This window comes from Lethenteron reissneri, chromosome 34 (assembly GCF_015708825.2).
Source record: "Lethenteron reissneri isolate LAM-NWPU_2019-01 chromosome 34, ASM1570882v1, whole genome shotgun sequence".
Lineage (NCBI taxonomy): Eukaryota > Metazoa > Chordata > Hyperoartia > Petromyzontiformes > Petromyzontidae > Lethenteron > Lethenteron reissneri.
Genome location: NC_083812.1, coordinates 741,063 through 754,104, shown reverse-complemented (window position 1 = coordinate 754,104; position 13,042 = coordinate 741,063). Strand labels below are relative to the sequence as shown.

Genomic DNA, 13,042 nt, shown 5'->3' with positions numbered 1-13,042 from the left:
TGTGAACCTCAGAGAGCACGGAGGCCACGTGGCTTTTGCCCAGCGCGTGCTAAAGCTAAATATAGAGCAGACACGACCACACACAGCGACACACAGCGACACACGCACACACGCAGACACGTATGTATTAATATAGAACTTATTTCGCACCGTACCGACAGACTTACACGGAGACACACATAGATACACACGGCCACACAGCCACAGTACCGCACGCGTAGACAAAAACATACACACACAGACGCACAGGCAGCCCCCGACCCCCTATCACCTACATCGAGCGTTGGGCACCGCGCAGCGCGCCCACGGCTGCGGTCTCGCGCGTGGTATTTTTAGAACCTCGCGCGCAGTGCGCGTGTGGGGGGGGGGGCAGGGAGCGTGAGGGTGACCCGTGAACGCGTCTCACACCAACCCCATTGCGTGTGGGGGGGGGCAGGGAGCGTGTGTGGGGGGGGGCAGGGAGCGTGGGGGTGACCCGTGAACGCGTCTCACACTATCCCCACTGCGCCGCGTCCCAGGGACACATCTCCGCTACCGCTTTTACCGCCTCGGGCTCGGCCTCACCGGGACCGAACCGACACCCCCTCGCTCGCCGGGGTTGACTTGAGCAGGGGTGGGCGGGGTGCGGGGAGTGGGGGGCGAGCCAGCGAACTCCGCGGGGCCTGCGAGTTCGGGGTTCGCGTCGGGAGAGAGTGGGGGTGGGGGGCGGTGATGGGCAACGTGGTGACCGTGAGAGACGTGAGAGAGGTGGACGGCGAGGGAGACGTGCGGGGCGTGTGGAGCGTGGGGGACGCGAGCGGGGTGGACGGCGAGAGGGACAGGGGGGGCGCGGGAGACGGGGAGAGCGTGAGGGACGTGCAGGGGGTGCGATACGTGAGGGGTGCGAGCGAAGGGGAGAGCGCGAGAGACGGGGAGGGCGCGGGACACGGGGAGGGCAAAGTGGTGAGCGTGAGAGACGTGGAACGCGTGAGGGAGAGGTTGGAGAGCGTGAGACGCGGCTTGAGCCTCAGAGACGGCTTGAACCTCAGAGACGCAGAGAGTGTGAAGCACGGCTTGAACCTCAGAGATGCGGAGAACGTGAGGTACGGCTTGAGCCTCAGAAACGGGATCGACTCCAGAGACGCAGAGAGCTTGAGGCACGGCTTGAACCTCAGAGATGCGGAGAGCTTGAGGCACGGCTTGAACCTCAGAGATGCGGAGAGCTTGAGGCACAGCTTGAGCCTCAGAGATGCGGAGAGCGTGAGACGCGGCTTGAGCCTCAGAGACGGGATCGACTCCAGAGACGCGGAGGGCGCGAGGCGCGAGTCGATGGTTAAAAGCGCGGAGCGCGCGAGGCGCGGCTCGAACGTGCGAGACGCAATCAACTTCAGGCGCGCGAGCAGCGCGAGACGCGCCTCCCAAGTGCGAGACGGGGCGAACAACTTAAGAGACGTGTTCAGCGTGAGAGACTTGAAGAGCGCGAGACGCGGCTCGAACGTGCGAGACGGGGTGAACAACGCAAGACACGGGGTGGACTTTAAAGAAGGGGTGGACGTTCGAGGCGGGGTGAACAACGGGGAGCTCGATCGGCTCGAGCGAGTGAGCGACCTCCAGGCCGTGCTGAGCCTCCTGCTGCGCATGGTCGTGTACGCGGTCTCTGTGCTGCTGCTCAGGTGAAAGCGAGTGTGCGTGAGTGTGTGCGTGAGTGTGTGTGTGCGTGTGTGTGCGTGAGTGTGCGTGAGTGTGTGCGTGAGTGTGTGCGTGAGTGTGTGTGTGCGTGAGTGTGTGTGTGCGTGAGTGTGCGTGAGTGTGTGCGTGAGTGTGTGCGTGAGTGTGTGTGTGCGTGAGTGTGTGTGTGCGTGAGTATGCGTGTGTGCGTGAGTGTGCGTGAGTGTGTGTGTGTGAGTGGGTGAGTGGGTGAAGGCGAGTGTGTGTGTGCGTGAGTGTGTGTGAGTGAGTGTGTGCGAGTGTGTGTGAGTGTGTGCGAGTGTGCGTGAGTGTGTGCGTGAGTGTGTGAGTGGTGCAACGGTTAGCGCGCTGCGCCAACACCAGTGACGATTATTTGAACCGGTCCCGGGCCTCCCCTAGGTCAACTCAGCCTCAAACGAGTACCTGGTGCGGTGTGTAAACATTGCCACTTGGGAGACAAAGGCGTCAGGGCGTGGTGCTGGCCACTCAACCCCTTGCGTGCTCTGTCGGCCTTCATAGGTGCTACTCGCTAACGGGACTTTCCCCAACAGTCTGCTAAGGCTATACGGGGGCTCTTTGTGTTTGTATACCTACAAACACTGTGACTGCCGACACCCAGGCAGTCACCGCGATGTCCTCCTTGAATCGGTGCTCATCTCCTGTCTACAGCCTGGAGTCAGCGGGAGAAATTCCTCATTCCTATGGCGGGGGCGAGGCGATCCATGTGACAACCCACTATTGACCACTACCACAAAGTGAAACTCGTTTGTATCGATTCCGTAAGGATTGCAACTCCACTGTGAGACGCTCGCTCTGCCACTGAGCCACATGGCGAGTTACTCATCCAGCAGTGGATAGACCATAACTGATAATCGATTATCATGATGAATCGATAGATACATGTGTTGTGCTCATGATGAAAGAGTGAGTTGATGATGGTAATGACGGTGATTATGATGATGAATGCCTGTGATAATAATCGTTGCTATGTCTCGCGCGCGTGACTTCAGCAAGGATGACGCGGCGATAGGGGAGCCGCGGGGGGGCGGCTGTGGACCGGGGGAGGAGGGGGAGGGGGGCGAGGGGTCCCCCCCTTTATCAACCTCCTCTTCCGCATCATCATGGGTGAGAGGCTCATACCCATTTCTCTCTCCCCATGTCTCTTATGTCTCTGTCTCTCGTCTCCCACTCTCTCACTCCCCTCCTTCTCCCCCCGCCCCACTCCCTCTCGCACTTCTCGTCATTTTCTCTCCACTTTCAACAAGCCCGTCGATACCATCTCTCGCCTCCCTCCCCACACTCTCCCCACACTCTCTTCTTCCTCCCCCTTCTCTCTACAACACCTCCCCACCCCCCCACAGCCAACACTCTACCTTCTCTCCCCCCTTTGCCCCACACTCCCCCATCTCCCTGCAGCCCCCCCCCCCCCACTCCACCCCCGAGTCGCCTGACACGAGGTTCGCTCTGTGCGCGCAGGTGAAAGGAGTGGAGAACGGGGGCGGCTCCTCCATCGCGGAGGGGGCTGGCCCCTCCCCGCTGCAGGGACCCTCGGCGCGGCCCCCCGGCCCCAACGGGGGGCCGCTGCCGCAGGGCCCCGCGGCGGGGGCCGCCCCCCGCCAGGGCCCCGCGGCGGCCCCCGCGGCGGAGGGAGAATCCCTCCAGTTCGAAGAGATCAGCGCCGCCGCCTTCATGATCCAGAACGCGGTGCAGCGGACTCCGTGCATGGTGGGGGGCTGTGGGGGGGGGGGGTGGGGGGCTGTGGGGGGGGGGGAGAATTGGTGGAGGGCGGGGGCGGGGTGGTTGGGTGGAGGGATCGAGAGGGACGACGAGAGGCGAGTGGAGGAGGGAGATGGAAAGGAGGTGACAGACGAATGGGACGGGCTTCGAGGGATAGGAAGGATGTGGGGATGGGAAGTATGGAAGAGATGACAAAGGATGAGGAGAGGCTTCGAGCGATGAAGCGCGATGGATAATGGGGAGCGGTGGGGACACGTGACAAGTGACGTGAAGTGATGGCGATGGATGAGGAGTCTTGTAGGAGATGGACAGGCACGGGGAGACAAGAGGAGGGATGAGGAGCGAAGAGAAGAAATGAGACGGGATCGAACCCATGTGCGTGACAGTGATGATAATGTTAATTAAATTATAGTGATGTTTAATGTTACATATCGTGTCGTGGTTCATGTAAATTGCGTCTCTCACAATCACTGAGGAACCACCGACACGAGCTGGAAGGCAGCGGCAGCCAGGCGGCTCCGCAGTCCTTCGTCGTATTAAGATGTTTTCAGCAAAATTAATGAGTGTTTATACAAGTGGCAGCGACCGGATCGCCCGGATAAAATCCACGTGCGCGAGGGGGCAACGCGCTATCCCATCCAGAAGGGACAGATGGTATTAGTCGGCACTGTTGCTGTCCGCGCTGAGCCAGAGCGCTCACTGTCTGCTTCACACCGAGAGGTAGAGACGATAATCACCAACAGATCATTTGTCAATCCACTGCTGGATGAAGGCTTCCCTAGGCCGTGCCGGTCTTGGCGTTGTTTTACCCTCCTTCGTCATCCACCAACCCTCGACTCTACGATGATGCGAACGCCGGTGGAGATTCTAACCCTACCACCTCCTCCTCCCTCAATCTCCCTCCATCCTCTACCACCACCTCCTCCTCCCTCTACCTCTTCAATCCCGTCTCCTCGTTCTCCCTCTCCACCACCTCCTCTCACTCCATCCTCCTCCTGCACTCAGTACTCGCGCCTCTCCAAGTACTACGGATCGGAGATCTTCGTGAAGAAGGAGTTCCTCCATGTCACTGGCAGCGCCAAGGAGCGTGGGGTGCGCTACTGCCTGCAGATGATGAGCAAGGTGGGTGAAGCCCACCACTCGCACCCTCAGCAGTACCATCCGCAGCACCGCGATCGGCAACAACCACCACCGCCATTCGCCACTAAGTGGCGCTGACGTCACCACTGCGCTTGTGCCAGGCCAGGTGCACGTTGAGGCCAAGTGAAGTGTCAAACGCGCGCTGGCAGGAGGTCACGGGACAGACCCAGCAGGTGCCACGGGTCGACTGACTGGCATGCCCGGCCTGCTTTAGGTTCTCTATCCCACGTTGTAGTCGTAGCTGGCCGACGGTTGGCACGGCCATCGGAAATGTTTCTTTGGGGTTTCTAAATTACGGTCACACGACATTCATGATGTTATCACAGCAGCTAAAGTTAGAATGTTTTTAAAAATAAATTACTGTCGTGAGTGGTTTATCTATCATTAACATACCTTGAGTCGAATAAATGTGTTAATGTTACCTAGGTAAATAAATGCATATTTTGATGACTTCATACATTTTTGTTACTTGTGCCCACTCAAACCCTTCCCCCATATGAGCCTAAGGCCCCTCGACCTGATCATCACCACACTTACCATTACCATCATCAACAACTACACAATCAGCATCACTATAACCAACATCATCGTCGTCACAATTGGCAACATCATCAGCATCACCATCACCACAACAAGCCTGACTAACACCATCACCGCGCTCAACATCGCCACAATTGCCAACATTATCAGCGTCATCAGCACCAACAGCGTCACCATCACTATCAACAACCACCGTCAGTCACGTTCACCGAGAAGTCAGCATGGACAGCACATCGAGCTCCCACCACCTAATCAGCACCACCATACGGCACGTGCTATCCAGCGATGGATGATATCCCCCCACACGCCATCGTCACCCCGCACGGTCCTGCGAGGCCACGATGAATATCGCTCCCCTGCACGCGCTGCCCTCATGGCTACTCCATCTCCACGAGTGTCATTCTCTCTGGCGAGTCCCCTCCGTTGGCTGCTCTTCCACCACCACCACTGAGCCTCACCCCCCCCCCCTTGTAGCAACGCGTCGTGCCCAGCACCGTGGCGCTCTCCCCGAGTCAACGCGACGTCGATGTCCCAGCTCGCGTCCCTCCGTCCCGTCTCTCCTCTCCGTGCAGTCGCAAGCACGCGTCTCCCCCACGCTTCTGGCGCATACCTCGCCCTTTGTTCCATTGTCTTTGTCAACTTCCGTGTTTCCGAGAATGTGGAATTTCACCACTAACTCAGACCACCCCCCGCCTCCCACGATGCTCTATTCCTCTCTCACCCCCAATACAACCACATTCTCTCAGCTCGCCCCCCACCCCTTTTCACTTCCCCATCGCCACCCCCTCCCCATCTTCCTCCACCCTTCTTCTCGACACCATTCCAACTCCCCCAACTTCACGCACATTCCACCCCCTTCCTCCTTATTCCGCATCCCCTCCGCCGTTTCCTCACCCCAATCCCCCCCCCCCCCACTCTCTCCGCCTTCCCATCTCTCCATCTCCCCGCCACCAACTCCCTCCCCCATCCCCCTTCACTCTCCCCAACTTCTCCTTTCTTCCTCCTCTCTCCACCTTCCTCGCCCCCCCCCCTCACCCCCCCCCCCACACTCCCCCCCCCCCCCCGCGCAGGATCAGCGCGCGCGCGGGGTGGTCGCCGTGGGCGCGTGCAGCTCGGCGCACGCGCTCGCCGTGTCGCACCACGCGGCCGAGATGCGCGTGCCCGCGCGCGTGCTCGTGGCGGCGCGCGCCCCCGAGGCGCTGCTGCGCGCGTGCCGGGACCTGGGCGCGAACGCGGCGAGGGTGCCGGTGGTGGGGGGCAGCAGCAGCAGCAGCGGCGGCGGCGGGGAGGGGGTGCGGGGGGCGAGGGCGCACGCACTGCAGGTGGCGCGCGAAGAAGGGAGCGCGCTGCTGGAGGAGTGAGTGACCCTCCCCGCGCCTTCACCAAATCGCTCCCGCCAACAACGTGCGTGGCGAGACCCTAGTCCAGCAGTGGGTCGAGCAAAGGGGCCTCTGTTCGTGTTTCACGCAACACGAGGCAGCCCCCCCCCCCCTCCAATAAACATGAAGCGTGACGGCCTTTAAATGGGGTGGCGAACCGAATCAATGCGAATTAAACTTTAAACACACTCCGAAAATCGCTAAACGGCGCGGGTAGCGGCGCTTGTGATCTTCTTGCTATCCACCACGCACGCAGCTCTCACTCCATGCAACTCTCCCTCTCACTCACACCTCCCCTTCAGTGCCGGATTGTCCGAGTAGCAGAAGTAGCTACAAATGCTACGGGCCCCGCACTTTCAAATGCCCCGTGCTAAACGCTTTCAAGCTGTCAATTCCGGTTCAGTGATTCTGCACTTGCTCTATTACTATAGCACTATACCGCCTTCAACTTTTATGAACGACCGGGTGTTTAAGGTTAGCAATTTGTCGTATTATCTGGCTGTATAGTAAATGAAAAAATACAATGACTTTACTGTGCAAGTAAAAAATTGGTGCTTTAATATTTATGTTTTTTTTTTAGGGCTCTTTATTCTTGGATCTTTCGGTAAAGTCACGTAGAAGGGAAGTGATAAAATGAAGGCCCCTTTAAAGCAACATCTGCTACAGGCCCCGCACGAGCTGAGTCCGGCTCCCCTCCGAGCACCGCCCCCACCCTGACCGCCGCTGGCTCCCCGTACCTCCCCCTGCCGCCAGTGACGACCACCCCAACATGATCGCGGGGATGGGGACCCTGGGGCTGGAGGTGATGGAGCAGGTCCCGGGGGTCGAGGCGGTCGTCATCCCGGCCGGGGGCAGGGGCAGCCTCCTGGCGGGGGCAGCAGCCGCCATCAAGCACCTGGACCCGCACGTCGCCGTCGTCGTGAGACACACACGCCGCCGTCTCGCGTTCGCGAGAGGGGGAGGACGGTGGTGGTCGGAGTTGTTGGGTGGTGGTGGTGGTCGTTGTTGTTGTTGGGTGGTGGTGGTCGTTGTTGTTGTTGGGTGGTGGTCGTTGTTGTTGGGTGGTTGTGATCGTTGTTATTGTTGGATGGTCGTTGTTGTTGTATGGTGGTTGCGTTGGTGGTGGCAGGGTTTAATTTCGTGCTAAACCACATCCGGTCGCTGGTAGATCGACTCGGAGTCGTCGGCGCGTAACTGGTCGCCAATGCCACGGCGCGAGGTCTCCTGAGCATGGCGTGCTGCTGCGTCTAGACTCGTCCTGTGTGTCACCCACTGTGGGTCACGTGCTGACTGTGTGACACGTGCTGTGTGCCACCGACTGTGGGTCACGTGTTGTGTGCCACCGACTGTGAGACACGGCGGTGGTGGGGGTGGTACTCCCAACGGTGGGGTATTGATGGTTGTTGTTGCTACTGCTGTTGTTGTTGTGTTAGTGGTGTTGTTATTGTTGTTGTTGTAGGGTGTTGAGCTGGCCAGCTGTCCCAGCTGGCAGCGCGCACTCACCATGGGCCAGCCGACACCGAGCTGCAGTGGCGACGAGAACCGACTGTGCGAGGGTGAGATGGACGACGTTACCTATGTTCACCTGTATTTCTGCGTACCTGTGTGTGAGTGCACCTGTTCCTAGGTGTACCTGTGCCTGCGTGTACCTGTGTGTGCCTGTGTGTGTACCTGTGTGTACCTGTGTGTGTACCTGTGTGTGTACCTGTGTGTACCTGTGTGTGTACCTGTGTGTACCTGTGTGTGTACCTGTGTGTACCTATGCGTGTGCAGACCTCAGCTCACAGTCCGTGGGACCGAACGCCTTCGCGACGGGGCGTCACGTGATCGACAAGGTGGTGTCGATCACGTGAGTGGCACGCGAGAGCCACATCGATGACCCGCACACTGACCCACACCAACATGCACTGACCCACCGTGACACACACTGACACACGTACTTTCGGGTCACTCATACGAGGACCAGCTAGTGAGCACCTGCTGAGGCCGACACGTTACAAGATTGGGGGCTCGATGACTGGCTCAGATAATCGCCGTGGCCCAGAGTCGAACTGAGCCCGTTGGGTCGGTAGCGCGGTGTGCTGACCGCTGGGTCACGCACAGTGACGCACATCGCAAAACTCACCACACGAGCCGTCGATAATCATCATCGTCTCATCACCAACCACCACCACCAACCACCATCACGCGCCACTGTGGGTGACGTCACAATCTCTCTCTTCGCCCCCGAACGCTGCCACTCGGCTCCTCCAGATATTGAGACCCCCCCCCCCCCCCCACACGGGGGTCTCTCCCCCCCGCACCCCTCCCCCACCCCCCCGCCGCAGCTAAACATTTTGGCGCGCGGGGTAGGGTCCCTTGGTTGCCCCCCCCCACCCCAACCCAGCTGCGTTGGCGCGGCTCCCGCCCCACCAAACGACTGAGCCGTCAGCCCACTCCCCTTGCTTGGCAATTCGGCTTCCAGGTAGGGCAGCGGCCCCCCCGAGAGGGGGCCCTGGGGGTGCCACCACTCAGCGCCCTTGGTACGGCATTGCCCCCCAGCGTGCCCGCCCGCGTGCCCCCCAGCGTGCCCCCCAGCGTGTCCACCCGCGTGTCGCCCGCGTGCCCACCCGTGTGCCCACCCGTGCCCCCCCCCCCCCACGTGCCCACGTGTGCAGGGAGCAGGACCTGCTGCTCGCCATGCTCAAGGTGCTGGAGTTCGAGGGCGCCGCCGTGAACGCGGACGGCGCCGCCGCGCTCGCTGCCATCGTCTCGGGGAAGCTGCCCGAGCTGCGTGGCAAGCGGTGAGCGTGCGACGCGACACAAAGACAAAGGGCCCCCGTGTAGCCTTAGCATGCTGCTGGGGCAAGTGCTGCCAGCGTGTGCATCATTTCAGCAGCAGCATTGGTTCAACACAAGCAGGACCGGATTCGACATTCAGAGTGGCATCAGCAGAGTGCGTCGGGCTTGATTGAACAAGCAACGCCGGTGAACTGCGAGTGATTTAGATGAAGTTTACTTTGGCGTCGGGGTGAGTGTCATGCGAGACGAACATCTCTCCCTGTGGCCCAGCGGTAGCGCCGTTCGCCGCTAGTTGCAGAGGTTCGCGGTTCGATTCCAGCGGCCGACCCGATTAATACTGCGGGTGTAACAACCACGTTGATGGTACGTGCCGCCTGCTTCACGGTCCACGTTAAATCTCTTATGAAGTCATTCGCCAGGGTAGGCCACCGTGTGTTGGCGTCAGGGTCCACATTTTGTCAAATTATATATTTTTTCTGCAAACTACTCAATTGGGATCGCACATGCACAGCAGGAGTCATCCTTTCCCCCAACTTCGCAAACTTGGCATGACCCTCCTGAAAAAAGTCATGAGACTCAGTGAGGCTTTTCTGGGTAAACACACCAAGTAATAACAAGAATTAAAACCACGTGTACGGACCCAACACACCACAGCCAATATACCATCTTGCTATGGCTTGCGCTGTTCGTAGCCACCACGTGCCGCCTATTGGAGTCTACTAGCGACGCTGCTTCTAGAGTTCCATAGCCCAGAGGTTTCCCAAACCCCAGTCCCCACTGGTGGCACCACCACCACGCTTCGTCTTTCCGCGTTTACCAATTGACTCCTCCCCATTCAAAGACAAATTAACTCGTTTCCACGCTGCCTGCACGCGCCCGATGATCGTCAAAGACGCCCCACGTGACATGCGAAGCAATGAACGCTGGCTGCGTTAACAGAGTCAATTCACATCGAGATATCAGCGTGCGCGTGCACAAGTGTCCCACGTGTGACGTTCTTGCGCGTCACCCCCCCCCCCCCCCCCCCCCCCCAGCGTGGTGGTCGTCCTGGCGAGCGGCAGCACCGACGTCTCCCACTTCAAGCGCTGCGTGGACCGCGCGCTGGTGCTGGACGGGCGACTCTGCAAGTTCTCGGTGCGCGTGAGCGACTCTCCCGCGGAGCCGGGCAGACTGCTGGAGCTGCTGGGCAGGGAGGAGGCGAGGTGAGTCGCCTGGCCGCCTGCGCCGAGCTCAGGCGGGCGGGCGGGCCGGCAAAGTGTGGTTCTACGTGGACTCGAGTCATGCCACGCGTCCTCGTCTCTCGAGTTCCTCGCCAGGATGAACGTGCACCTGAGCATGGTGGTGGTCACGTGAGTGGTGGTGGTCACGTGTGTGGTGGTGGTCACGTGTGTGACCTGTCTCCCCTCACCCTCCCCCAGGTTGGTGGACATCAGTCTCGACCGCACCTTCCTCGCCACCGACTCGTTCAGCGTGCAGGTGAGTGCAGCACCTGCCGGGGGCGTCTCACAGCCCGCTCGTCTGAGCGGATACTTCGCGGCGTGTTACAACCGCTCATTGTCATTACGACAATGAGTTGTGTCACCATTGTTCTTCTGGGCGTGGTTGTTATTAAACCGCGTGCGCGTGTGCAGGTGACCTGCGTGGTGGAGACGCGGGACCACGTGCACGCGGCGCAGCTCAAGGGGGTCCTGGCGGAGAAGTACGCGGCACTCACCTGGCACGACAAATAGGTGAGAGCAGCAGCAGCAGCATCGGGGTGTGTGCTCGCGAGACGCGGGGTCTATCCACTGCTGCATGAAGGCTTCCCCACGGTGACGACATCGCATATACGTCCCCGCAATGCCACAATCCACTAACCCTAACGCACACATAGGTATGTAAACATACGAGTACACACACGCGTGCACGCGTCACGCGGGGTTAGGATTAGCAACTATCTGGCGCGTGCAGCGTGTAACGATTTGCATTCGGAGATCGGTCAACGTGGTCCGTGGTGGTGGCGCGAGGGGCAGCGGCGCGCACGTTCAGCGCTGCAAACCGAGGAGCCACGTCCCACGGGCCGCTCACGGCCCATCGCGACCTCATTCCACACGACCCAGGGTCGCCACACGAAGCGCAGCCAATCCTAAACGACCCGCAGGCGATGTTCACCCATCACTACCGAGCTTCCTAGCCGCGCGAACCGGGCACTAGGAGGAGAGAGGGGGGCTAATTTTCGATCTGGCGACAATGCGTTATTGTTTCGTCACTTCTCACTCCGCAATCTCGCCGTGACAGCAGTGGTCGAGGTATGTGCGTGCGCGCGTGTAAATCTTGCGAAAGACGGCAGAGGGATCTTTAACGTCCAACGTTAAGCAGACGGCGCTTAGCGGTACTATCATCACTGTCACAGCACGCGCAATATTGACCGGGACGGCCGCCGAGTTTGAACTGCGCTCGTCGACAGCGCGCTAACACTGGGCCGCGTCAGCGCCCTCACAGTCGCGTTCGGCCTTCAGCGAGGAAGAAGACCCCAAGGCCCTCGTGGTGCCGGTGAACTCGCCGGGGTCTCACGCCAGCGCGTGTCCCCTCTGCCTCCCCAGGCTCGCAGCTGCGCAAGGCGGGGAGACTCGGACCCCCGTGACCCCCGTGAGCCGAGGCGAGGCGCTCTGGGTCCACCTGCACCGGAGCGGCCCGCGCTGTGGGCCCTGTAGCGCGCTGCGCCAGCAGCAGCAGCACCGGCAGCAGCAGGCACAGACCCCCCCCCCCATGGTGGCTCTGTAGACTCGTGGGGGAAGTTTGCGAGCGCCTGTTAAGGCTCGGTGGTGTGGCCGAAATTACGCCCCCCGCCCGCCCACCATTATCACCATTATCACCATGACCATTACCAAAGACAAAGATCCCCTGTGTAGCCTTACCAGACTGTAGGGGCAAGTGCTGTTAGTGAGCACCTATGAACACCGGCACGGCACACGAGGGTCTGGGTAACCAGCACCACGCCCGGCCGCCTTTGTCTCCCTCGTGGCGATGTTTACACACCGCACCAGGTACTCATTTGAGGCTCAGCCGACCAAGGGGATGCCCAGGACCGGTTCAGAATCGCCACTGATGTTGACCGTGAGCGGGAATTGAACTCGGGTCGCACAAGCGCAGTAAACCTCGACTCGGTAAACCTCGACTCGGTAAACCTCGACTCGGCACATGCATCAATGGACCTACTTCATAGCAGATACATCGCGAGCCCAAACCATCAAACGAGCCCAACCCCTCGTGCTGTCATCTTTGTGAAGAGCCATTGCCCGAAACGTCGCTTCTTATGTATTTTCCTTGTCTTCAGGCCACAGAGATGTTGACGTGTCCAGTTGTTTCTGCTGCGAGTGCTGATTGTGTTGTCGCCGCTGCTGCTGCTGCTGCTATTGGTGACATCTCTCATGTTACTACAGCCGCTACGACTACAGCTGCTGCTACTAATCCCGCTCCTGCTGCTGCTATTATCATGACAGCTGCTGCTGATGCTCTTGCTGCTGCTATTATCATGACAGTTGCAGCTGCTGCTCCTGCTGCTACTGATGTTACTGCTGCTACTGATGTTACTGCTGCTGATGTTATTGCTGCTACTGATGTTACTGCTGCTGATGTTATTGCTGCTGCTGATGTTATTGCTGCTGCTGCTATTATCATGATAGTAGTTGCTGCTGCTGGTGTCCTCACTGTAAATGACGCCGATTCCCCGCGCCGCTCAATGTGCAATTCAACCAATCACGCAAATGACGCGCGCGACATAAGCCAGTGCACGTGCCAACGTCGAGCCAACGTTG

The 13,042-nt window shown here is 59.7% G+C and overlaps 1 protein-coding gene across 1 annotated transcript; it reads left to right on the top strand.

The window, feature by feature from the left end:
- Positions 1-711: 711 nt before the first annotated feature.
- On the top strand, positions 712-12,720 carry LOC133350483 (uncharacterized). Its single transcript, XM_061564821.1, has 13 exons — positions 712-1,652; positions 2,679-2,793; positions 3,145-3,393; positions 4,411-4,527; positions 6,156-6,442; positions 7,218-7,383; positions 7,924-8,020; positions 8,238-8,313; positions 9,122-9,247; positions 10,280-10,447; positions 10,664-10,721; positions 10,877-10,975; positions 11,828-12,720. Exons 1-12 carry the CDS (start codon positions 712-714, stop codon positions 10,973-10,975), a joined length of 2,499 nt encoding a protein of 832 aa, XP_061420805.1. The 3' UTR covers positions 11,828-12,720.
- The last annotated feature ends 322 nt before the right edge of the window (positions 12,721-13,042 follow it).

Bases quoted from the DNA above. Each gene is read 5' to 3' on its own strand.
- LOC133350483 (XM_061564821.1), top strand. From the start codon at position 712: ATGGGCAACGTGGTGACCGTGAGAGACGTGAGAGAGGTGGACGGCGAG. The intron at 4,528-6,155 runs GTGGGTGAAGCC...CCCCCCGCGCAG, and splicing joins GCCTGCAGATGATGAGCAAG to GATCAGCGCGCGCGCGGGGT. The intron at 8,314-9,121 runs GTGAGTGGCACG...CCACGTGTGCAG, and splicing joins GACAAGGTGGTGTCGATCAC to GGAGCAGGACCTGCTGCTCG.